Raw genomic sequence first — 25,407 nt, 5'->3', positions numbered from 1 at the left:
ATATTTTTACTTCTTTGCCTTGCAGTACGATGGCAGTTTGGAGCGTTTGGCCAAAGAGTCCGATATGTTACGTCAATTGTACGGGCACTTTTTCGATTTGACAATCGTTAACAACGACATAAGCGAGACAATTGCCACGCTGGAAGCGGCCATCGAGCGTGTACACACCACATCACAATGGGTGCCAGTTTCCTGGTTGTACTGACAAGACAGTGAGCTTGAGTGTCCCGACTGCTTAGAGGGTTGCGACTGTGAATGGGAAGCATACGCAGCCGGTGCCCAACAACCAAATACGGGCATCTTTTGAACGACTACTACAACACAGCAGAAGCGCAGAAAATCTATAACAGCACCGTTAAATCAACATCACTTGGCATGAACATTAGAAAAAAATATATACACACGCGTATACCGAGTAATGCAGAATTAAAAATAAGTAATAATGAAAGACGTTTAAGTCAAATAGCAAATGGAAAAGTGAATGAGAAAAACAAAAAAAACATAAAGACATATTTACTTGCAGCAGTGCACAAAGTGACACAAGCAAAAATATACACACGAAACGACACAAACAAACACTAGTTCGTAGTAAAATTTATAAATGAAAATTTCGGGTGCAGCATTATAAAACAATATAGTATATAGTATAGGCAATAAAGTAATGAAAACAAAAATATATGCATTAACACTTATACACAGACCGACATACATCACATTCCAAGTAATTAAAAAGACAACGTTAAATGAATTAAATAAATTGTGTATGTCTGGTTTTGAGTATATGCATACTCGTACAAGGACTAGTGCAAGAAAATTTTTTAAAACTAAAAACATTTCACTGCTTCAACATTATTTAGCATGCAAGCAGTATTGGTGATTACTCGTTTGCATTACTTCGTGATTACAGCGATATTAGTCGAGCGAATGTTGGCAACTTAAATGTTAAATTTCATTTTTGAGATTATATATACTTTGAATTTATATTTTTATTAAAAAAATAATATTTTGATTTTTTCATAACTTTTATTAAACATATTTTCAAAGTTTTGTATTGTAATTTGGTTGAGGCATAAAAATATTAAATTTTTCACTGTTGTTATAATGATTTGAAGAATAATCGGTATTTGACTTCTTTAAAATATAAAAAAAAATATTTGTTTTTTCCCTCAATTTTTTGTAATTTCACATTTTTGTTCAATATTTTATTTTTATTTAAATTTTTTTTTTGCATATCACTAATATTTCATAGTTTTTATTCCAAAAACTTTTTAATTTAATAATTTTTTTTATAATTAAAAAAAAAATATTTTTTCAAAAGTTGTTGTTTGTTTTTTAATTTCAAAAATATTTTTTTTAATATAATTATTTTTTTTTTTTTTAATTCCAAAACCTATTTTTTAACAATTTTATTGTTGTTTTTCTCTAACCATTGCTGCTCGTATGTTAAATAATGTATGGATGTGAATTTTCCATTACATTGTAGACATTTATTTGGTACTTTGTTAAGTTTACTCAGCGCAATTGTTACATTTTTAATTTATTTGAAAACGCTTATGTAAAGAAAAAAATAATATATATATATACACAGAAACACACACACAAGTACTTGTTAAATTAATTTAAATATAACTTTTAATTATAGAAATTCTTAAAATGAACTATTTGAAATTAAGTGAGAAAACTTTGCTGCATATACTGCATTAATATTAAATTAATAATTACAACAACAACAATTTTACGAACGGGTACACAAAACACAATAAACTACAAGTATTATTGAAAAGTATTCAACCGATGCAATTAAGAAAGAGTGTTTCAAACTTAAATAAAAAAGAGTCACAAACAAATTAAGAAAACAATTTTAAATGAAATGTATGCAATTGTAAACAAAATGAAAGTAAAAAAATCGATATAAAAACAACAACAAACAAAATAACATTTGCACTTTTTAAAACCAAATATAATACAAAATGCATAATAAACGAAGTAATCGTGGCAAGGATTACCAAAAAAAAACAAAAGCAAATTTGCTTTCCAAGTCAGTTTAATGCAACATAAAGCAGTGAAGTAAGCACAAAAAACGTTACAAGTAATGGATACTCATACACAACAACTACACACGCATATATAAGAATTAAAATGAAATAAAAAAGCACATTAAAAAAAACGTTAATAATTGAAGCGGTAAAGCAGAGGAAGCGAATCATAGTAATAATAATTTTAGTAAAGTTACTGTCAAACAAAAACCAAAAGCAAAAGAAAAAATATAAAAAACATTTATGATAAACAATTGAAAAAGAAGAAACAAAAAAATATTCAAAATATGCGGACACACAGGTATGCAATGAATAGATAATCGTACAAGTATTTAACGTACATGCATTCAAATATTTTGGGAACCGTTACATGGAATCGTTAAGAACGTTAAGAAATGGTCATAATTTGATTACAAAATAACTCAGGTTGAATTATTTCAAAATGTGAAAGCCAGACAACAACTGTAAATGTATTGAATTTTTTCCAATAAAACTAACTAAAAGAAGAGCGCGAACCTAACCACAAAGCCCCACCCAAGCAGCACCACGTAAACCACATCACTTCTATTAAGGCACCACACACAACACAAATGAAGATCAACAAACATCAAAACTGTCAATAGAAATGTTTATTCGAAAACCTAAGTCAGATTCAACGCTGCCGGTTGTCATTGCAACAAAATCACTTAAATTCATGCATACATTTGTACATTTTGGTACGTAAAAGCTTAATTTTTATTAATAGATAACTCGAAATTAATTTTTGTTTGAGGTTATGTTTAAAAATTTCAATTTTTTTATTAAATAATTTCAAGACATGTATTCATATATACATACTTATCTATATTTTGATACACACAAGCTTCATTTGTAAAATGAGATAATTGAAAATAAATTTTTATTTGAGGTTATGTGTCAAAATTTTAATTTTCAAATATTTTGGATATATATTCTTACAATATGTACATGTTGGTACATACAAGCATCATTTTTATAAGCCAATAACTGTAAATTAATTTTTATTTGAGGTTATGTGTCAAAATTTCAAATTTTAGTTTTCAAATAATTTTCGTTCACAATTTTATTCGCTTGTTTAAAAATGTATATTGTTATAATTTTTTGTTGTTTTACTAATATTTATATATTTAAAACTGCCAATAATGCTTAGAATAATTTTTAAAAATATTTTTATTTTATTTTTAGTTTCAATAATTAACAACAAAATTTGCCGTATAGTCGCACTCTCATACATACTTGCAAGCAAATATTTCACCAATGACTTTTCAATTGAAAATTTTTCATCAATAAAAAATGTTCATCACCAAAAAAAAGCTACTCATCAACCAACACAAACGTGAGTACCCACATACCCACATACCCACATACCCACATACATACATACATACTAAACCAACAGACAAAAAAAATATTTACCGTATTTCTGAGCTTATTTTGTAGTTTTTTGAGAGTGAACAAAACACACACACTTTTGTATGTATCTTTAAGATTCTATGGTTTCAAAGGGTTGATGATTGTAATCGAATATTTCAGCAATTTTAATGAGAGTCTTAATTACAAAACTAAGTAACGCACGAACGGCGATAATACTAGTCATGCTATTGTAGTTGGAGGGGAGGGGATAAAATGTGAAAAAATAAGCTCCCTCTTCACAACATGTAATGAATAGTAACTGTACTTCAACACTACTATGCATTAAAACTAGTTAATTTCAAAAGTTATATACACTTGCTAAATAAATAAGGAGTAAGAGGAAGAAACACTAAAATAACAAAAACAACATAAACGAAAAATAAGTCATACATAATTATAAAAAAATAGGCGGTATAAAAATTGACTATAAGAAGTGGCGGAGACCATTTAAAACTGTTGCCAAACTAAACTTAAAACGCTAAATTTACGTTTTACTAAACATGTAACTAGTTTACAATTAGATTTAAATAGACTACTACTACTAATAGACTAGGTAGATGATGCCTGGTAAAGGAGCTAGTTGAAAGTTCTAAGTTCAAGTCCAAATCCCACATCCTGCCAACATCATATGTACATTCCCTCATCGCAACATACTTAGCAATATGTTAACCAACTTCTGCTGTGTCCCGAGTCCTGCCTTAGTTCCCTTCCACCAGTCCTAATTTTACCATGTTTTTTTATAGTGAAAATATACAGCTTCTTCTCAAGCTTACCTTAACAAGGGCGTGTTTTAGTATTATGCTTAGATATGAATTACATAATATGAGTAAATAGCTGATTTGCTCAATAAGGGTACTTAAATTAGCAATACAAAACAGTAGTTTTTCATTACTAAAACGCTAACATACATACATCATAAATTATCACACACTACTAGCGACATTTTGACAAAATTAATACATTTAAAGGAGTAGAGAGAGTGGGAGAGAGAATCACTGCTTTGAGAATCAAAATTATGCGTAAAATGAATTTTATGAAATCATAGAACTGCTGCAAAGAGATCAACAATTCACACTTTTGTCCCTTTGAGTGAAAGCCGTTTTTTAATAATGGGAATGCATAAATAAATATATTGTACAATAAACGAGTTTTGACGGTGAGTACGCTCTTCGAGATGCGCGCTTGTCTGATCATTCTTAGAATTTATTTTCGAAAACACTTTAGTATAAATGAATTTAGCATTGTTTCAAATGAAATGAATTGCGATTTGAAAATGTTAAGTTAGCTGTAATTGAATGCCGACTCTTAATAGAAATGGCTTAATTATTTGAATTTAATTGTTGAAAGTTTTTTATTAGAAATTACGTTCTTTAAAAGCAACTCATCACAGTAAAAAAAAGTCAATCATTGCAAAAACAAAAAACACTAAATCGAGTTTTAGATATGTACATAAATACATATGTAGCTCACATACATGCATACATATGCATGAGAACAACAGTAATATAATAATACCGTTAAAAGTAATACTAATTTAATGAAATGAACAGTTGTTATTTAAGCAGAATTAAAGTTAAAGTGAAGCAAATAAAATTAAAATAAAAAACAACACAAAAAATATATTTAAAAAAAATAAATAAATGAATTCAAACGAACAAAATATATATATGATGAAGCCTCTAAGAGACGTACATACTTACATACATACACACACAAGTCGTACGCGCATGCGCACCTGTGCAACTGCAGCATATGCAGTTATGTGCATGGTACGTTGGTTGAAGTTGTTTGCAGGCGAAGATGTGTCGAAACTTTGATGGTAGTGATAATGATAGTGAAGCGTTAAGAGTCACGGGCACAATATGGCCCACAAAAAAGCTGAAGCTGAACATTGAAAACAGCAACATAAATATATAAACTTATATATATATATATTATATATATTTAGAGATTAATACAATGAATCGCATAAAGTCAAGCAAAAACCAAAAATAACAACAACAAAGTGAAACAATACAGTTAATAAAAAGCAAAAAACAACAACACTAAATAAGAATTAACGAAAAGCAAAGAAAAGAATGAAATCCACAAAAATTAATTAAAAGAAAAAAAAAAGAACATGAAATACACCAAAAAATAAAAATTTAAAATAAAACGTGTTTTTTCTTTGTAGTTCAGGCTTTGCAAAACCGCTAAGTAAGCATTGATGTGGGGATGCCTTACGGTAGATTATTGACAATTCTCGCTGTACTTACTTATATTGCTTAAATGTCCATTATTTTATCAAGTTTAAAGGTAAGTCTTTTTAAAGACTGTAGCACTGTTTCCTGGGAAGATTTCTTTGTTTGTTCAAAGATGCTCGGTTGGAAAACATTTCTCACTTGGCGCCGGAACATTTTGTAGAACTTTTAAATTACACCTTTTTTTTTTCAAAGTCAATTTTAGCATCTTCTAATTAAATGATCAGGCCATTAAACCCTACTAATAATATAAACGGAATTTATTAGCTAAATTTTTTATGACAATATCTTATTGCCTTAGTTATAAATGAATGGGATTGAGTTTAACTTTGACAATTTTACTAATTAAAAGAATATTATTACAATAGATGAAATTCACAATAACTATAAATACATCTTGTATACGAGGTGTGTTCAAAAAATAACGGGATTTTTTGCGTTTTTGAAAAAATATTTATTCAGTTGTCGTCTTTAAAATAGTCCCCATTCGACATTATGCACTTGCCAGCGCTTCTTCCAATCGCTGAAACACTTCTCAAACTCGATTTTTGGGAGGGCCTTTGGCTATATTTCAGCGACTTTTGTCTTTATTTTTGGAAATAGGAAAAATCAAAGAGTGACATGCCTGGCGAAAGTTGAGGCTGTGGCATGGTTACAGTACTGTAACAACCAACGAAGTGTGATGATAGTGTACTATATTTGAGGCTTAAAAAACAATGTTTATTATTAAAAAATATTGAAATTTTTTCAAAAGTTGTAAATATTTTTCTGGAGCGCCTGTAGTCTGCACTTGTAAATCGGTGCCGGTGATGGAGGTCGTGCGATGCATCTGAAACAGTCGAACCAATTTTTTTTTTTTAATTTTTATAAGTTTCTTTTCTTTAAGAACTAAAAAAATACCGAAGAAGTTATAAAATTCCAAATTTTTTCGAAGTTTGAAAAAAAATTCACTTTTTTAAGAAAAAAAAATTGACTTTAAGTTGCAAAACAAGTAGTTTAAATAATACTTTTGTCTAACATTTTTAGTTCAAATAGAAGACAATTTAATACTGAAGCTAGATCACTTTGGTTTTTTTCGATCGGACATATATTCTTTTTGCACCGTTTTCTAACACTTGTGAAAATGAAAACTCGAGAAAACGCGCTTTAAAGGTCAAGGCTGTCTGAGCATTCGCACCTGCTCGACGCTCGGCCACTAAAACTGCTCTAGCTTCGAAAATATGTCGAATTGGCCTCTGGAATTTTAAAGACATATTCTTAGATAGTTTTGGAAGAGATTTAAAACAAAACAAACAAATCGGTTTTTTGGAGACTGTAAAGCAGGTTACAGCCTTAAAATTTTCATTTTCATTCGTTCTGCGAGATCTCTTATTTTTGAACTTGAGTCGAACCCAAGGACATGGGAGAGATCTTTTCTGAAAACAGACATTCTTGAAAAGCATTCTTGAGTCTTAGTTGAGTGTAGAGAAATAATTGCGTAATTTTTTTGAAAGATTCGGGGTATATATATATATAGATCTCGTTGTATATATCTTGCCAAGGTTGCTATTTTCCAAATGTCTTAATTTTTTCTTCAAAGTCTTACAAAAGACTAACATTTTTAAAGAATGACGTCGGTTTGGCAGTCCTCGATCGGACAAAAATCTCTGTTCCGGTTATAGATTGTCTCTTATCAGATATTTCCGCGATCTTAGTCTAACTCGTACCTGTAGCTCCACTAATTTCAAACCGATTCAAATTAATTTCAGATCGTCTTGGAAGTAGTTAAGAGTTCAGAAAAAACATGAAACCACTCCATATGTATGAGCATATTGAATTTAATACGTGTACTAACGTATGCGACCATTTCTAATACAAGTAATACGAAATACCATAAATATGCATGACCGTTAAGCGTTTTAATAATATAATAGCGCGTGTGTGTTACGGCACACACATCTCTGGTACATACATACATATAAGTAAGTAGCTATAGCTACATACATTAACTTTAATGCATAATTCAGCGTGTCTTTGAAGTGAATTCTCATTCTGAGTGCCTCTGTGCACAGCTTAAATATATTCAAGACCGCTAAAGTTCCAAAGTCAAGCTGGTCAAGCGACCACGGCTATTAAGTAGACATATATATGTACATATGAAGGTTTGTATGTGTGTATGTCGGCGGGTTCTTTTAGACGTTAATTTGCATGTTGCATACTAAATATTTATTTTCAGCTAATTTTTTATGCTGATGATGTTTCCGTACTTTTGTTATATAAAAATGTTTAAAAACACTCTTTGCATGCACGTATGTTTGTTGTTTTTGTGGAATTTTTGTTACTGTCATTTATTGTTAATATAATTTATGCAGTCTTTATACGGTTATGGGTAGTGTTATCTATTTCACATCAAATTCTTAACATAGTCTTTATTCACCAAAAATCATTCCGAATATATTTCTTCAACATAATTTAAATGTGAGATTATCATATCGGTGACCCTCGTCTTCAATTATTCATAGGTAGGTCATGCTTTAGTGCCTGTTGTACGACAAATTTTAGAATTTTTAATTTTTTTATATGTAAATATACCGTTATTCTTTTTTCTAGCTTTAAGGTTTTGATTTTTTACATTTGCTCCACTCTTTACTTTAATATTTGGTGAAGTGATAACATTTTGCTGAGTCTTTGGAACAGATCTCTCCAGCTCTGAGTTTTTTATCTCAAATTATCTCTACTATTATCTCAAATTGTGCAATAGTAGCGGTAATAAAGCGTAATATTTGTACACAAATATTAAAAATTCCAAGTTATCATAAGAATCAGAGCTAACATTACCACATAGATAAACAATTATATTACGAGGCTTTATTTGTCTCTACAAACAAATAAAGATAAGAGCGACCAACAAGTGAATTAAGGCGCACTTAATACATTTATCATATAATAATAAACTCATACACACAAATGTATTATTACATGACTAATGAGCAGCAGCATTGTGGGCGCCAAAGCGTGTTGACAAAACCCCCCATTTAGCCATGTGCTGACCCTTTTGGAGTGCAATGCCTTCAATATTTGTATTGTGCATGCCGATATCACAAAATCACAACACAACGCTGTAATGTGGTGTTGTAGAAGTCTATTGTTTTAATTATTTATAAACGCAACAACACGTTGGCGACCACATGTGCGCCGAATTAAAAATAGCCCACACTACTCCACGTACGATTCGTACTCAAACAAAGCATTAAATAATAAGTAAATTGTGTCTGCAAAGAGACATCGAAATCCACAAGAGACTCGGCGCGTATTTGTATGAAAAACACAGAGACACCACAGAAAACACCTTATCATTAAACGTCGGTAAAATGTTGTAATTTACCTTTTGTTTTTTGTTGCACACTTAGCATGCAGTGAGCCCTTTCATTGCAATTGCAATTGCATTTGCATACAAGCCGAAGCAGCACGATCACCAACCAATATAGTTACACCAAACACGACCAATGAGCCAACAATCACACGCCAACTAGTCAACGAACCGGCCAAATATCAGGCAGACATTCCTGCAACTGCGACGTCTGCCACTTCATACATACGTTTCGACAATTATAAATTCAAATGCCGGCGTACACTCGCCGCTCGCTTTACCACCGACTGACACCACCGCAGTTTTCCTCACGCAGTTTTCGTCGACGATCGGCTGTGAGAGTGTATTAAATGCATCGCTTCTTGCTCAGACATTTCGTTCAACAGTGTTGCAGTTGCATTACTTCACCGGAATAAATTGAAAATGTGTCTGCAACATATTCAGTGGCGTAGCGAAAGGGGGTTTTGATATGAAATAAAATGAATTTAAAAGGAATATTGAAATAACTATCAAATGTTGATCTCATTAATGGAATTAAATATAGATTTTGTCTTAAAATAACATTGTGTCTATTAATATTTAATTTTTTGGTGAAATGAATCCGTTGAGCCATTTTATTATTTTTGAATTTATGTCGAACCCAAGGTCATTCTTTAAAAAGGGTTCTTGGTGTTGGTACTCAATCCTAGTTGAATGAAGAGGCGATGGCTTTGTTTTTTGAAAGCCATTTCATAGCCGAGAGATACCTAGGGTCTAAACATTTACTAGTTTGAAAAGGTTATTATTTTCCAATTGTCTTCATATTTTCTTTTGAGCCATACAAAAAACAAATAATTTTGAAGAATGCTTCCATTTTACGGACAAAAATTAGGATTCGTTCCGGTTACGTTAGCACGATTGTCGTGGGTACCCAAATCTACTTTTGACATAGACTGTCTCCTATCAGTTATTTCCGTAATCTTAGTCTAACTCGTACTTCTAGCTCCTCTAAATTCGACCCTGCCGAAAGGCACAATCGGTTCAAATTATTTTCCAGCTCACAAATTGTTATTGCTGGAGCGGAAGCGGTAGAAATCATTTTCTACATAATTTTGCTGTCGACTTGACAGTTCTTGGCTGGGTACAAATCCGGGTCCGTTCCCGTTACGTAGATCCGACTGTCGAGGGAATAACAGTTATCAATGGATACTAGCCTCGAAAAATAGTGTTTAATCAATGGAGAAACTCGAATCCGGCAGCGTTATTCCAAATTTACTTGGAACAGTCTCAAAACCTTATTTCTGTTAATTAAAAAAGCTAAGGCTGACTGAGTATTTGTCCAAATATCTCTAGTAATTAGGTATTTAAAGATTAGTAAGTATTAGGATTTAAAGATTAGGTATTTAAAGTAAATATACAGTATAGAGTCTAATTAATTTTACCGAATTTTTAATCTCATTAAGTCAACTAAACTAGATCTAACAATGCAGTTCCTATGCTTCAGCACAACACCTTTGGGGGGGTTTGCTGACCACTCGTATGTTGACGAAAATACCTGTTAGCAACATGTTTCCAGACACACGCTGCTTTGGCTCAGTGCTCAGTCGAAGCACATGCTTGCGACCGAGGCCACTGAGTTTCTGTGCTGGTTTGGTACGCTCAGTAATGCAGTGAAGCTCGTGTCGATCGGTTGTGATTAGTGGTTTGGACGCGCGTCTGCTAAAAGCAAATAGTTACAGATTCATAACAAAGTGCAGAGTAAAGTGAGTGGCAACGCAGTGAAGAAGTGTGTGTTTGAATGTATTTTTATAACTTTAAGGCAAATGATCCCCCATTTGAAATGTGTGTGTTCTAATAGTAATTAACAGCTTGTGAAGTGTGAAATACGTTTTTGGTATGCACTGAACGCAATCATTCTGAATTTGACGGTATAATTATCTAGCAACTGTGACGAAATTTTCATAGTTTTGGTGCTAATAAAATGTTTGTTTATTTTCATTTTTGCACTGAGTAAATATGTATGCAAATAGTTATATGTTTGTGAAAACGTGACTAAACCAGAAGTCTAACTTGAAAGATGAGTTTGTTAGTTAGTTGCTAGTGGAAGATTTCGGTTATGCCGGTGTTGTTTGTGGTGTCATAATTGTAAGAGATGAAGTGAATTGTTACCGAGAGCAGGTGTAACCACTTTTGTAGACCCCAAACAATTTTGTTGCGGTGAAGTCAGTGGTGCTGCTAGCTGCCGAATCAACTGTTGGCGCCACAAGCGAGCATTATGACATTATTTTCTAGCGGTTAATTGTTCTAAAATATGATGTTTGGCGAGCACGTAAGCAGAGTTATCTATGTTTGCTAACGCTTTATGTAGCATATAGCCTAAATATAGTAAATATAGAGCATACATATACATATGTATGTGTCTGTCTGCAAAACGGAAGTCGTCGCGTACATGAGGAGTGCTAAAAGTGATACACATCACGGTCATAAATGTGCAGCCGAGCGTATAATTACAATGAGCGTAAACACGAAATATTAAAATATTGAAATTCGAGTAACAACAGCAACAACAACAAAGTTCATATCAATAAATTAGATCTGCAATGGTCAGCAGTTCTGTAATTTTGTTAGGCAAACACTGCTGTGTATGTGCATGTGTATGTAAATACTAAAAATAATTTTTTTTTTGTAACCAGCACTTGAGGATCGTTTCGGCGCCCGTATGTTTCTACGTGTTAACATGACCTTTTGACTTTTATGTTATTATGCATGTTTGTTGTTTTTATTGTTTTTTTTTTATGCTAAAAAAAAGTAGTTCTCTTTGTTCTGGCCTTTGTTATTGGTTAGCGCTGATGTAGCAAAGTAAAAACTGCGCGCCTTTCAGTTTAATTGTGCTTGCTTCACTGCGTCCGTCCGCGCGACACACAAACACACACATATAATTTGTATATGTGAACAGCATGCAGTGGCTACGTACAAGTATGTTGATTGCTGGTGATGCCGATATTGATGTTGTTGTTCGGAAAAAAACAAAAAATAAATAAATCGTGATAAGGCAAACCAGTTGGTGTGTTTTGGAATCTGTATGGCCCGGTGAATATACCCAGTAGGAATTTCATGCACTAAAAGTCAGTTATTATTATTCTCAAATAAATAATACTTTACAACAGTCGACTGGGTATTGGATCAAACTATTTTTTTCCGAAAGACTGAGACTTATGTAAAAAAAGTGCATTCTCCGATTTTCGAAGTTAGCCTCCAAAAACGAAACTTTTGGTATCGAAGTTCGAAAAAGGCTTTTTTAAAATAATTATTATAAATCACAGGACATAGTTACTAAAAAAATCGAAAATATGGATGTTTCGAAGTTCGAAAAAAGGCTTTTTTTACATATATCTCAAGGTCCCAGACAAAAACAGTTTGGTACAATACTCAAAAAAGTCGATTTGGTCGTATAGCGTAATAAATGCTCTCATCAGAAATTTTGTATATAATTGTATATAATATGGGTTAAAGTTACACTACGTGAATTTTATTTTTCCAATTGGAATGTGTATAAATAGCAAATCATTTAACTATAGAATTGAAGATTACCAATAAATGCATCAATGTGCAACATTTATCCGACTTCAAGTTACGTAATTATTGCTATCCAATTTCTGTCATGTCATTGAATGAGCCGGTCTTCACTTTGCTTGTTATTATGCTCAGATTTATTTGACACCAATCATCAATGGTTAATGTAATTATGATGAATCATTCTTCAGCAATCTAAAAATAAATGAACTTAGTGCTACTAAACCGCAATTGTGGTTATATGTTGTACTACAATGTGCATTCATACAAACATACAAGAATTACCACAGCTACGTTTTAGACATTAACCACGAATAACAACTGAGGTTATAATAAAACTCTATAAACCTCTGTATTTTTATGTGAATTACAAACCGAATGCCGTCCCTTTGTACATTCTATATAAATTTGTATATATGTATATATTTTTATGGTACATTCCGTTGCCTTTGATTTCCAACTGGGCATCGTTTGATGCGTTTAAAATTACATTCTTAGTAATATAGTAGCTGAAATAACGAACTTTGTTCATTGATAATATTTTTAATATGAGCTCTGTATGTATGTACATTTAAATAATATAAATGAGTGTTCATAAATATATATTAAATTCAGAAGTGCTTTATAAAAATAGTATTTAAAACATTGTATGAAATATTTCATATGACATCATCATCAACATTGACATATTTATGTTTTTATCGTGACATAAATTACTCATAGATGAGATGAAGAGGTTAAACCTTTTGTTTAAATTTAAGTTTTAAGTTTTTGAAGAATATCAAGTTGATCAGAAACATTAGAATATAACCTATGAGGTATGAATTTTTGAAAAAGTTAGAATAAACTGACGGCGAACACTGCCAGATTCCCGGTATGCTGCATATGTTTGTATGGTGGAAAGCTTGTCCTCTCTGCGAGTAGTTGGGAAATTTTCAATTTTTGTGAAGATTAGTGCCCAACTAACTCTCTATTATTGAGAAAGTACTTCTTCGATTTCCATAAATTAATGCAACTGCATAATAAAATCTAAAAAAAATCCTAAAAATATTTTATTACAATTAATATGCCTTCACATTTCTCACATGATTGAAAAAAAAAAATATTTTTATTAAATAAAATTCAAATAATGAGAAAAGAATTCCTCAAACAAAATTCCAATAATTTTTCTTTTGAGAACAGACGCTTAGATGAAGTTGTCAACACAGCTGTTCTGGTCAAGTTTTCGATGAACAACGTGACGAAGGTGCAATAAATTAGTTTCAGTCTTAGCTAGACTGTTTGGGAGAGATTCTCATTTTTCAAAAAGCATTTAATTAATTGATATGGTGAATAATACCATCTCTTTATCAGCAATAACGTATACTGGTTCGATCGATGAGAAGTAAAAGGTCGTCAAATAAAATATTGCTGATTTTAAAAATTATGCAGATTTCCTCAATAAAGACAATGAGACAATGCTTTTTTCGGAAGTGGTCCTTTCGGCAGCTGTTACGTTATTTATATTGAATTTCTTGCCCGAAATAATATCTGAAACATATTGGCAAACCCTGATCTTTGTAATAAACCTAAATTCCTTGTCATAAGATTAAATAATATGCGTGTTATTTTCTCTTGAAAATCACATGCCTTAAAAACACCCTTTACAAAAGACATACAAATAAACTTAAATCAAATTCTGCTGAGAATGCCATTAGAATGCAAAGTTTTGCAAAAAGCCAAAAGTCCAAAATAAAATTCAAATCAACAAAGTGCACTTTTGATTTCAATTGGCTTCGCAAACGAGCAAACGTTCTTTCGGCTGCCTCATTATAGCAACTTCGCATGCGCATATTCCGGTTAGTCTTCTTTGATATTAGAAATACACTGAGCACATTTACAATTCAAAGCTTGCACAACATTACTTTACAACTACAAATTTAACACACGTTATTCGACGTCGTCGTCGAATATTGGGCGATCTTTTCAATCGGAGCGTAAAATTTGTATTAAGCTTCACATTTGCACAAGGTTATTCCATCGAGCGCGCCAAGTCTTCTCCTTCTCTTCGCCAAATGCTTGGCACTGTGTCGTGTCGTGTTTGTTGTGGTGATCATTTATTATGCATGAGAGCTCGTAGGGCGCAAGAGTCCAAGCCCGCGATGACGACTGCTGCTGCATGTGCAAAGAAGATTGTCGCAATGACGGCAAATTGCTAATCAACGCCCGAACAGTGCGAAACCAAGCGACGTCTTAGTCGAAGCGTCAGTTAATCAGCAATACATAGATATTCACATAACTAAAGATTTGTGTTGTTATTGCTGTTGGAGTCGCTGAAAGGCGATACCAATTGTGTTTTTATGTTGTGTGTATAATCCACGTGAGTTGCGTTTGTTATGGTCGGTCATACTGTTGACTCTCAAGGCTTTGAATTGCAAGCCCAAAAAGCTCAGATGCAAATGCGCATACTCATTGCGCCGACAACAATAATATTTATGGTGTTTTTTTCATTCGTTTTGTTTTGAAAATGTTGACAATAACACCGTCGGATTCAGAAGCATTGGTGCGTTTATAACAAGCAATCGTTTTTCCGTAATCACCGATATTGTTGTGGTCTAGTACATTATATAAATGTAGTATTTGCTCGTAATAAAGCATCTAGTACTTGACAAGTGAGCGGAAAAATAATTGCTGCTGCTTCTGCATTAGCTCATGGTCAATGTGGGCACGGCATGGAGATACAAGTTATAATAATTGTAATTATTTTACTCAATTTGGAAAAAGATATAAATTTGAATAAGGTGTAAAGGAAAACAAAAAATCTCGGAACTTTTTTTTTAATATCGAGAATTCAATAACACAACAATTGAGTAATGCTACTAGAGTGTAGTTGCCGGTATAGTTGCCCTGGCGACTATTACAGGAGTATTCTGGTAAAGTATGCCTCTTTCAGGTTGATTTTTGAAGATTCGTACAAAATACAATACATTAAAAAATAATAATTAATAAATAAAAAAAGTTAAGAATAAAAAAAAATAGCTGTTGATGAAGTAGGATCCTCAAAAACTTGTCACGTGACCATACCTACAATCCCAACCATCTTATTAATTTGGAAAACCAAAAAATATTCTAGAGCAATGTCGCAATGGCTGGAATTACGGTAAAGCTGAAAAAAATATCACATAATGGCGACTACCGAAATAATTTTTGGACAATTAGTTTTTTTACTACTCGAAATTAAAAGAAAAAATATTAAAACAAATCAAATTTTGGATGAGACCAGTTCAGTGATAAAGATGTCTATAAAGAAAGCTCCCCAAAAATTTCACCTAAATTGGTCTAGTAGAACTGGAGGAATCGTGCGTATCGTTTTGAACAAGACAGTTTCGAGAGACACGTTTAATGTTTCGTGTCAGTGCGAGCCAGTTTGGCTGCCGCGGAAAGAAAAATGTATTCCCGATTATAATTTAAATTAGGAAAAACGATCTTCTTGTAAACATATTTTTAAGAAGTTAAACTTTTTTATAAAAAAAGAAAAAATCATTTTTGTATACACCAGAACATCGCCTTAACAGATAAACAGATAGATAAATTCAGATAAAAACCTTGGGTTTATATTTTTAGGAAGTACGGTTTAAGGTATTTAGTATAGGACGGCCATTGTGGTATACGGTTGCCTAGCGGATAGTATACTCAGTTAAGTAGCTTTACATAATAGGAGTGTTATAACTATAATGACAATTTCAAAAAGATAGACAACCTGAATGAGCATCATTTGAATTTAATAATCAGAAAAAGATTCCTGAAATTGAGGCACCTATTTAAAAGATATCGGACAAAAAATTATCTCGATCCCTACATAGATCTTCACAACGATTTTGAGTCGTCATATATTAAAGATAGTAAATAATATATATGAAAGCATAGGAGTTGTTCCCTTTCGTCTTTTCTTCTTTAAAATATATGTACTTATACCCAATGAGTGCTGAATTTCAAGTAAAATCAATATTCAAGCTGATATTACCTCTTCAAACATTTTTTTAATAGCTTGATGACCGACAAAAACTGGAGATCTAATTAAGCCATGCAACAACCATATAAAAGTGATACTCTTTAATATCCTGTTCGCAATGATTTGCAATTATTTTATTTGACACTTTCAAAGAAATGCGTCAACTGACTTTTGTAACATAAATCCCAATATAAAGCAAATAATATTGAAAATTGCAATTGTTGCATGTACTTTGGCTTTCAAATGAAATAAGCGCATGACCTCAATTTGGAGACGACACATTTACTTGCCAAAAAATAAAGTTGTTATATAACATTAGTATATACATACAAAATACGATTTCTGAATGAATTCAAGCAATTTGCAAAAATATTTTCAATTTGACAAATATTTGCTACAACAAGTTTTTCTAATCATGCGTATTACCTACCATCAAATCTAGCAATCTGGCAACGTATTATTTATTGTAAATATTCAGTTGTACTTTCATAAGTGTGCATTCGTTTTAAATGTGTTTCAACTGCAAAGCAATAACGAAAACATCAGCATAACTGCAACTAGTAATTACGCTGTCGGATTGTGTGTGTGGCTCGCAGATCTAAGCTGCCGCTCAGGCTTTCCGTCCTCTTTGGGTGATTGTACTTATTACTTAGCTGCTGCTAATAATATTTACCTCGTATTTGTTATCGCAACTGTGTTCATACGACTACTCGCACTAACTAACATATTTCTAATTATTTGTATTTTTGAGAGGGAATTTATTTTCAAAATTAAATGCGAATGTGTTTATGAAGCTATACCTATTTACGAATTCCTATTACGTTACGTATACAATTTGATAACGACTATACGGAAAAATATATGTATGTATTTATTGTAATCTTGCTTGATGAAATTTAATACACACTTTACTTTAAAATTCCTCAGAATTACTCATTCTTCACCATACAATTCACTATGCTGACTGTTTCGCCTGCAGCAAATTACAGCGCAAAAAAATAAGAAATTATTATGGAAATACGATTTGAGTCAAAAATAGGGTTTGCATCGTTTCCAAGCACTCACTGATGAAGTCATAGTGCGTGCCTCAATCTTATAACATAATCGCCTTCATGTTCTATAACGTTAAGGTGAATTGGTATCACGTCCACTGCAAAGTTTAACGTCGTGGAATGTGGATAACATCTCCACGATGGCTCTTAACACGATTGCCGAATTTGGAATATGAAATATAGATTTTTATTCGATACAATCAATGTTGCTAAAGCCTAGGGCTGATCGAATCAATTTTCCGTCGCAAAAAAAATAATTTTATCGTTTCTTTGCATCATCTCTTATTTACCAAAATTAATAGAAAAATGTTTAAGATGTTGCCACCGTACCGAATTGCAACTCTTCGGCTATACAGCAGACTCTTTGTCAGAAATGCATAGACGTGCAGTACTTTCCATTCATTTCGTTCCACAGAGATTTTATCTGATTAGAAACACTATTTGGTTCAATTTACATAAACTCGACTATTAAGTTGTTTGTACTCACATTCACCAAACTTCGCGAATTTACCTAAGATGTTTAATTAGTATTTATATATATAATAAAGGGTGTTTTTTAGACTTCTGATATCAATCTAGCTATTTTTGCTTTTCACCAGCTATCACTTGATTTATACTCGGTTTGGTTGCCATTTCATTAATGAACAGACTTAATCTGGAAAACGACATGCGATCCAAATTGGCAAGAAGTTATAGAATATTGTGCCTCTCGACTGGAATTTTTTCGAACCAACCGGCGCGGTCACTCTCCCGAAATAGTTTTTAAAGCATAATGGCAAACCCTCTTGGTCGTAATATTAAATTATATACTTTAATTTATTCTTGAAATCCAAATGTCTAAAAAAAGCACCCTTTATATTAATATGAATTGCCAAAGATCGCATAAGTTTATTTTGAAAGTATATTCACTAGCTAGCAACAACAATGATGAAGAACTGGGTGCAAGTACTCACACATTGCATTACTTTTTGTTAAAAAGCTCATATTGAATTACGAACAACAACACATTGTTGTAATGCATATTCATATTCGCACTCGAAACTACAGACACACATACTTGCCATTATAATTATTTGCATATTATACTCGTATGTACGAGTACTGTTATTGAAATCGGAAACCAGAGAACTTCTGAAAATATGGCGATTCCTCGCAAATACACACACAGACCCACCGCTGTGACATCGCCATTTTTTTTCATTTTCGCTGCACTTTACTCGCTTGTCATAAGCTTTCGCGCCTGCGTTTCCTGGCGAGCACTTTGTTATGTTGAGGAGTAACGAGCACACTTGCTGACATACGTGTAATTACAAAATTTACAACAATAGATTTGTACGAATATGTGCGCCTGCACGCATGTATCAGGTATCGTAAGTAATACGAGCAGGAATTTTGCTGGCTTTGCAACCGGTTTGTGCAAGTTAGTGCAGTTTATTTACTCTCGATTCGCGCTTTGTTTTTCCCTCCGAGCTCTTTGTTGTTTAGTTTTAGTTTTACTTTTACATCAAATTTACATTATAATTCATTTGTGGTTTTTGCTTTTGTTTTTTATGAGTACTTGGCAAAGTGTTAAGTGATATTGTTGTTGTTGTTCGTTTAACCCATTAGGAAGCAATTTACATGCTAATAGGGTCCGCACTCCTTTTGTCATTGTCTGCCATGCACATTCCTCGTTCAGCGAGTTTACGACAAATTGATTGCTAAACACTTCGTGCTTTCGCTTTCATAATATGCTAAACGATTTGTGTTAAAGCATAAATGTGTAATAAATTAATATATTTTTTATGTGTGCAAAAAAATTTTATTTTCTCGGACGAAATTCTTTATCTTATATTATTTTAAGGTTCAGTGAAAGGCAACCCACTTTATACGTTATTTTGTCAAATTAGAATTTTTATTATTTCTTCATTCAAGAATACCAATATATCGAAGAATATTGTGAACCATCGTTTGAACAGTTTCTGAGATATCGAGGTCACTGCCAAACATCGTTTTATAGAGGCCCTTCGGAACATCATTCACTGGAGCGATGCACATCAATATTTTCATTCACTATATTCAATTGCAGTTGGAAAATAAAAACTGTTTCTGTAAAAAAATCATATTTAGCCTGCGTTGACCGATTGACTAATCTAATGAACTGTAGGGCGCAGATTTAAGATTTCAGTCGAGCAAAATTTTAGTTTATAATTTGTCCACGACCTTTTTGTAGTTATATTATGATATGTATTGAAAAAATTATTTTTTGCCATGAAACCGGTGAATTTCAATATCCGAGCAGTGTTCAAAAAATAACGGGAATTTTTTTATTTAAAATTTTTACAGGTTTGGTTAGTCCTATTGTCAAATTGCATTAATTTTTTTGGAATATGTGAATTTTTGACGAAAAACAATACTGTAACGATGTTTCAACCTCCATATTCGCCAAGACATAACTCCGTGTCCCTTTTTCCTATTTCCAAAAATGAAAACAATCTTAAAAGGTCATCGTTTTACAAGCATACGAAAAATCGTGGAAAGAACCAAGGGCTATCTCAAAAATCGAGTTTGAGTAATGTTTCGACGATTGGAAGAAGCACTAGTAGAAGTTAACGTTTTTTCTTGTTTTAACACACTTCTTGATATTGATATGTATTAACATCTTCTTTATAACAATATTGTTGTTGAAATTATATTCGCTACTATTTCCTCTAGAATAAATTATGATTATTGCAGATTAGCTTCAAGGTTTTATAAATCTTTAAAATTGAAGAGACTCTTAATTAGCAAAAAAAAATCATAAATTAAGAGAAAAAACTATTAAGTGCAAAGATCTTCACTTCTTTAAACGGCGATATTCTTAAAACCACTTCAAATAAATGCAAATATCTTCCGCTTTGTTAAAAATGCGGAGCGCATGTGCATAACCACGCATTATTGCTTGTTTATTTTAACGTCAAACTCAAACATAAATGATTTTTAATTACAGTTTTCCAAGCACATTTGTTTGTATGTATGCATATATATTGACGTTTGACTAACTTTGGTCGCGCGTTGTTTATATGTAATTTATATTATTGTTGTTTTTTGTTGTTAGCATGTCACCAGTCACCAGTGTGAGCCATTTGTAGCGCTTATGTTTTTTTTTTGGTTTGCTTTTATTAGACGCAACGCGTTTTAATTGTGCTTTTTTAAAGTTTACGACGCGCGACGTTCATTAATGACGGTGATGGTGCTGGTGCTGGTATTGGTGAGTGACGATGTCGATGGTTCACCAAATGTCAAGTTTACCTCTGTACGATTCACGGTCAATTTGCGTAGATGCTCATATACATTTCAAACATACACATTTATGTATCTAAGTATATATGTATGTAATGGTGGTGTCTGATTACAGGTGATTATATGCAAAAACATAAGTAACCATTTAGAGAAACAATACAAAAGCCATGTTGCAAATCACTTCTTTCATGTGTTGATGTCTTTGGGCGTTTAGAAACGTGATGAGTAGAAGTTTGTTTGACTAATGTTTAAGATTTGTCGAAATATTTAGAAAGCACGCGATTTAAATCTACATTGCAATAATAATTTGAGTGTTTGAATTATATTTGAGCTTAAGTTGGGAACTTATTTCTTGTTTTCACAATTGTCATTGCGGTTTCTCGACAGTACTTCAACTGGAAAATCACGATGAAGAAACTAATATAATAATAAAGAACAGGATCAGATGGAAACGGTTTATCGCGGCTCTATGCTCCAGTGGAAGTTAAAAGAAGTTGTGATAATGATGTCTATTTATAAACCTAATATTTCTTAAATAAGTCCCAAATTATACTTTTATTACTTAACCTAAAAAACAATTCTAAATTAGACAATTCTAAAATCAATTCATCACGCTAGTTGATAGTCTTATAGTCTTTAAAATCTGAAATTAACATATCTATTTTGATATTAAATTTTAAATTTTGATATTAATATTATATTTGAACTTGAGATATAAAAATATCTTCAAGGTTTCAGAAGTATTTTAGAAGATTTTTTTTGTTTATTTTTTATTTATTTTTTAGTACCATGAATATCCATACTATAAGGTGAGAGTCATAATTTCTCAATGCTTAATGCTGAGGGTAAAATATTAACATTTTAGAATATATTTAATTTCAATAATTTTAAGCATTTTTGTTTAATTTACAGTTTTTTAGACTATCGTTTACAAGAAGAAATAAAAAGCACTTCATTTAATATTAAGACCAAGAATTTAGCCTTATTATACAGAAAAGGATTTGATATAATGTTTTAAAAAATTTTTTGGACTATTTCACGCTAGAGGTCCACTTTTTTTTTAGAAAAAAAAATTAAAATAAATTGTTTTCAATAATTTCAGGTATTTCAGTTTGCTTTAAGTCAAAATTCAATACAGTATTTTGCAATCCGCTTCTCAAAAAAATTAGCACCAAAAATTGCCATTTCTTCGTAGGTGTATAAAATTGTTCCGCAATTTCCGCAATGGATTAAGCTTATAGCTTTATAACGTTAATTGTTCAAATAACAGTATATGAAATATGTGGGCGTTGAAAATGAAAGTTATGTTACTTAAATACTTCAAAATTAATCCAATACATTGAATAACATTTTTAAATTCAAATTGTAACTGTAACGCAATGGAATACTGTTTCGTACCATATTAGATCAGATACCAGTTTTTGGATGCAAAAAGTGAGCAACATTTCAATTTTGTGAATTTGAATATTTGGTAAGCCAAATTCATTACAGTGCCAAAAACACATGTAAATATATATAAATAAACATATATACAAACATTTAAACTTATCTGATTTGTATCAGCTGACGCCGAATAATTACGCCAGCGTAGGTTTATACGAGTTTCTGCGCTTGTGTGACCTTGAAAATACCCCAACATTTGACCAATAAACTCAAATATTTGTTACAGCAAAATTTAATAACTTAAATAGGTGTGTGTCTGTGAGTTTTGTTTCCAATTATGATCTCTTTTTTGCGCATAAATTCATATTTTTTATTATAAAAAAAATATTTTTTTTTATATAAATAATTTTTTTTTTTTTAATGTTCACAGTTACTTGGTTTGTGCAGCACATACGTTTCAGACGTTTCTATGTAAACGTTACGCCGCATGAGCGATGAACCTGGGTAATGATGTATTCTGGCTGGTGGCACTTTTATTCGTAGCCTGCAATTTGTCCTTCGGCGGCACTCGTGAGTCACAATTGCGCATCGGTAAGGCCATCAACATCTTCGTACGCTATGGCTATTTGGGCATATCGATGCGTGTCATACCGTACAATGACAGCTACGAGATGGATAAATGGTTGTTTAAGGAGCCGACAAAGTCAATTTATAAGGTAGGTAGGTTGGATTTTAATTTCAGTGGTTATATAAATTATATAAAACTGAAATAATTGGATTGTGATTACATCATCTTCTTCTGCTTTTTCGAAATAGTTACTATAATTTAAAACCGCTATTTTTCTTTCTCAGTATTAATTTTTCTTTTAATTGTTAAATTTATCTCTGAATCCTGCTTTTCCATATCTCAATATTGTATGTATATATGTACATATGTATGTATTTCTGGTGTATGCGTTTAGTCATATTTACTCACGTTAACCACAGTTCTATAGGCTTCTTTTCCAAATAATTGTTTTTGTGGTTATTCAAAGTGTTCGGGTTCCGCTAAATTTATGTGTCATCTATATATCATCTATATATATTGAGACTTTCCTTTGTGGCACACAAATTCTCCCAACGGATCGCCATGACCCTAATGATTCAATAAAGCGCTTGAAATGTATTACAAAGTTGTTAAGCCGGCTAATGTCGATTCCAGTCCCTTCGCTGGGTTCGGCGAAGGTGCGCCTATCGTGGGGTTTTAACCTTAGTCTGGCAAATGCTGGAAATGGAAGTGTTTGGATGATTCCTCTTCCTCCAAGCAACTTTGCCAACTTGTGTCTGGCTTGATCCCTAATCTCACCGCTTGTGTACCTCTTGGATAATGAAAGCAGAAAGACCTCACAACTGTTGGAGTAGCGCCGCCAGCGTTTGGCAAGCTCTCACGAAATCTGTGTGTCTAGCGCTCTAGCGCGAGATCACGGACTACCCGACAGCATCCACGCTGACGTCAATATTGCTAATGTACCCTGTCTTGCAAGCTGGTAATCTCTGTAGTTTCCATAATAGACGTAATTCTGGAAATCTTTCCACCCATGATTATTTTTTGGTCTATGCATTCACCTACAAGTCTGTACTCATTAAATCTATAATAATTTCTTTCGTAGGATCTAAATGCATTGAGTGAAAGTCGCGAGGAGAATGCGCCGGGCATCTTTCATGGTGACTTCCATATGGAATTCTGCGATAATCGACGACAGCTGTATCAGGCTTACTTCCGAGACTTCACCGTGGAACGGCTGGACAAACCATGGGAGGCGTTCACCGGGGGCTGGTTCGCCGAAAATGCCGCCAAGAAGTTGGGTATCAACACCTCCTACATAATGGGCGAGTACTCGTATGTGTTGGTGCGCGTGGTGCGCTTCCGGGAAGTGGGCAAATTCAAAGGTGAAATACCGCTCAATCAGACATTGGAGAATGACGTGCACGAGCGTATTGGTGGCATAAAAGCGGGCAATGTGACTGGCGCCATCGAATTTATGGAGTCTTATGGCACACACTACATCAACTCTTACACGACGGGCAATTCATTGTATCAGGTGAGACTATCATTGAGTAGATCTTATGAAAATTTATTTATATTTTTTGCTTTGTTGTTGTAGGTATTTGTCTACACACGCAAAAACTATCAGTTAATCCGGGATCGCATCAAAACGAAAGGCTTGAACAGTCTCTCGAAGAAGGATCTCTACGATTTCTTTGCGCCCTGGCATGCCGTGCACCTCGGACAAATACGTTCGGCGAGCGCCAATGCGACGGTGGAACGTTGGGCGCGTCGCAAACTGCAATACGAATACTATGTGGTCAAGTACGTGACGCTGCTCAAGTTGCACGGGAATGGCACGCTACTCAAGGCCCTAGACAATCTCTTGGGCAACGATGCAATACTTCAACTGGATCTGAAATCACTGAACGTCATCTTCAGGGATGAGCCCGAGAAGCAAAACTGGTTCAACGAAGTGCTCGACAATCAGATGAAGCTGTGGGAGGTCAACATGCCCATGAACTGATCCTTGCAAGTAGACAGTAATAGCCAAATATCCGTTGAAAGTGTGGTTGTTGGGAGGATTACGTGAGCCGTTAATGTTCCTAAGTCGCTAGCGACTATACGCGTTGTTGCCATTCGTTTGCGCAGCCTTATGTATGAATTCAATGTAGTAGTAGTGCCTAGGTCACGTCTTATTTAAAGAAAAAAATACGAAACGTTGTTGTTGTTGTCCCCGGAGGCTGCAATAATGCTTTTTCGATGCCTGTGATAGTTTTAGTTGATTTTATTGTTGTAAATTAAGTTAGTTCTAATTTGAGTCATGACATACTGTAGTACATATTTATATATACTTGTAGATATATCGGTACTTATGTATGTATGTACAAAGTGTTATGAGGTAGGGTTGGATACGTTCGGGGAATGTGTTGTATAAAGGTAATAGAGCGGAGGAAAGGAGTGCGGGGAGGAATATTATATAAGCAATCGGATTACGAAAAGTGTTAGTGTAAGAAATATTGTTAAGATAAAAATGTATGTAAATAAATAAATCGATGGTTAAAAAGTTCAGAAAAAAAGATGAAA

At 32.9% G+C, this 25,407-nt stretch overlaps 2 protein-coding genes and 1 long non-coding RNA gene across 14 annotated transcripts in view; 2 read left to right on the top strand and 1 right to left on the bottom strand.

Annotated features, from left to right (window-relative positions):
* LOC105213305 (peripheral plasma membrane protein CASK) overlaps nucleotides 1–633 on the top strand; it is a 72,408-nt gene extending 71,775 nt beyond the window's left edge. For all 10 annotated transcript variants that reach the window (XM_011186028.3, XM_029041021.2, XM_054226018.1 and 7 more), the window contains one exon: nucleotides 26–633. In XM_011186028.3, the coding sequence (XP_011184330.1) occupies nucleotides 26–205 (180 nt within the window). In that variant the 3' untranslated portion in view covers nucleotides 206–633. The remainder of the gene's footprint in view (nucleotides 1–25) is intronic.
* On the top strand, nucleotides 257–25,407 carry LOC105213304 (torso-like protein). Of its 3 annotated transcripts, XM_011186021.3 has the most exons (6): nucleotides 257–721; nucleotides 1,643–2,752; nucleotides 3,240–3,390; nucleotides 22,726–23,011; nucleotides 23,945–24,376; nucleotides 24,440–25,407. In XM_011186021.3, exons 4-6 carry the CDS (start codon nucleotides 22,790–22,792, stop codon nucleotides 24,845–24,847), a joined length of 1,062 nt encoding a protein of 353 aa, XP_011184323.1. In that variant the 5' UTR covers nucleotides 257–721; nucleotides 1,643–2,752; nucleotides 3,240–3,390; nucleotides 22,726–22,789; the 3' UTR covers nucleotides 24,848–25,407. The 3 variants fall into 3 exon arrangements, with proteins under 3 accessions (XP_011184323.1, XP_011184322.1, XP_054082001.1); XM_011186020.3 differs by lacking the exons at nucleotides 257–721; nucleotides 1,643–2,752; nucleotides 3,240–3,390 and adding an exon at nucleotides 10,639–10,798; XM_054226026.1 differs by lacking the exons at nucleotides 257–721; nucleotides 1,643–2,752; nucleotides 3,240–3,390 and adding an exon at nucleotides 10,692–10,821.
* LOC128919984 (uncharacterized) lies at nucleotides 3,737–9,711 on the bottom strand. The gene is made up of 2 exons (XR_008470100.1): nucleotides 9,072–9,711; nucleotides 3,737–6,536 (listed from the first exon to the last, which is right to left on the bottom strand). It is a non-coding gene; the product is annotated as an uncharacterized LOC128919984 (long non-coding RNA).

Source organism: Zeugodacus cucurbitae, chromosome 2 (genome assembly GCF_028554725.1).
Source record: "Zeugodacus cucurbitae isolate PBARC_wt_2022May chromosome 2, idZeuCucr1.2, whole genome shotgun sequence".
Taxonomy (NCBI): Eukaryota; Metazoa; Arthropoda; class Insecta; order Diptera; family Tephritidae; genus Zeugodacus; species Zeugodacus cucurbitae.
The sequence above is the reverse complement of the archived record's forward strand: the minus strand, read 5'-3'. Positions and strand labels throughout refer to the sequence as shown.

Bases quoted from the DNA above. Each gene is read 5' to 3' on its own strand.
- LOC105213304 (XM_011186021.3), top strand. From the start codon at position 22,790: ATGAACCTGGGTAATGATGTATTCTGGCTGGTGGCACTTTTATTCGTA. The intron at 23,012-23,944 runs GTAGGTAGGTTG...TTTCTTTCGTAG, and splicing joins CGACAAAGTCAATTTATAAG to GATCTAAATGCATTGAGTGA. The intron at 24,377-24,439 runs GTGAGACTATCA...TTGTTGTTGTAG, and splicing joins CGGGCAATTCATTGTATCAG to GTATTTGTCTACACACGCAA.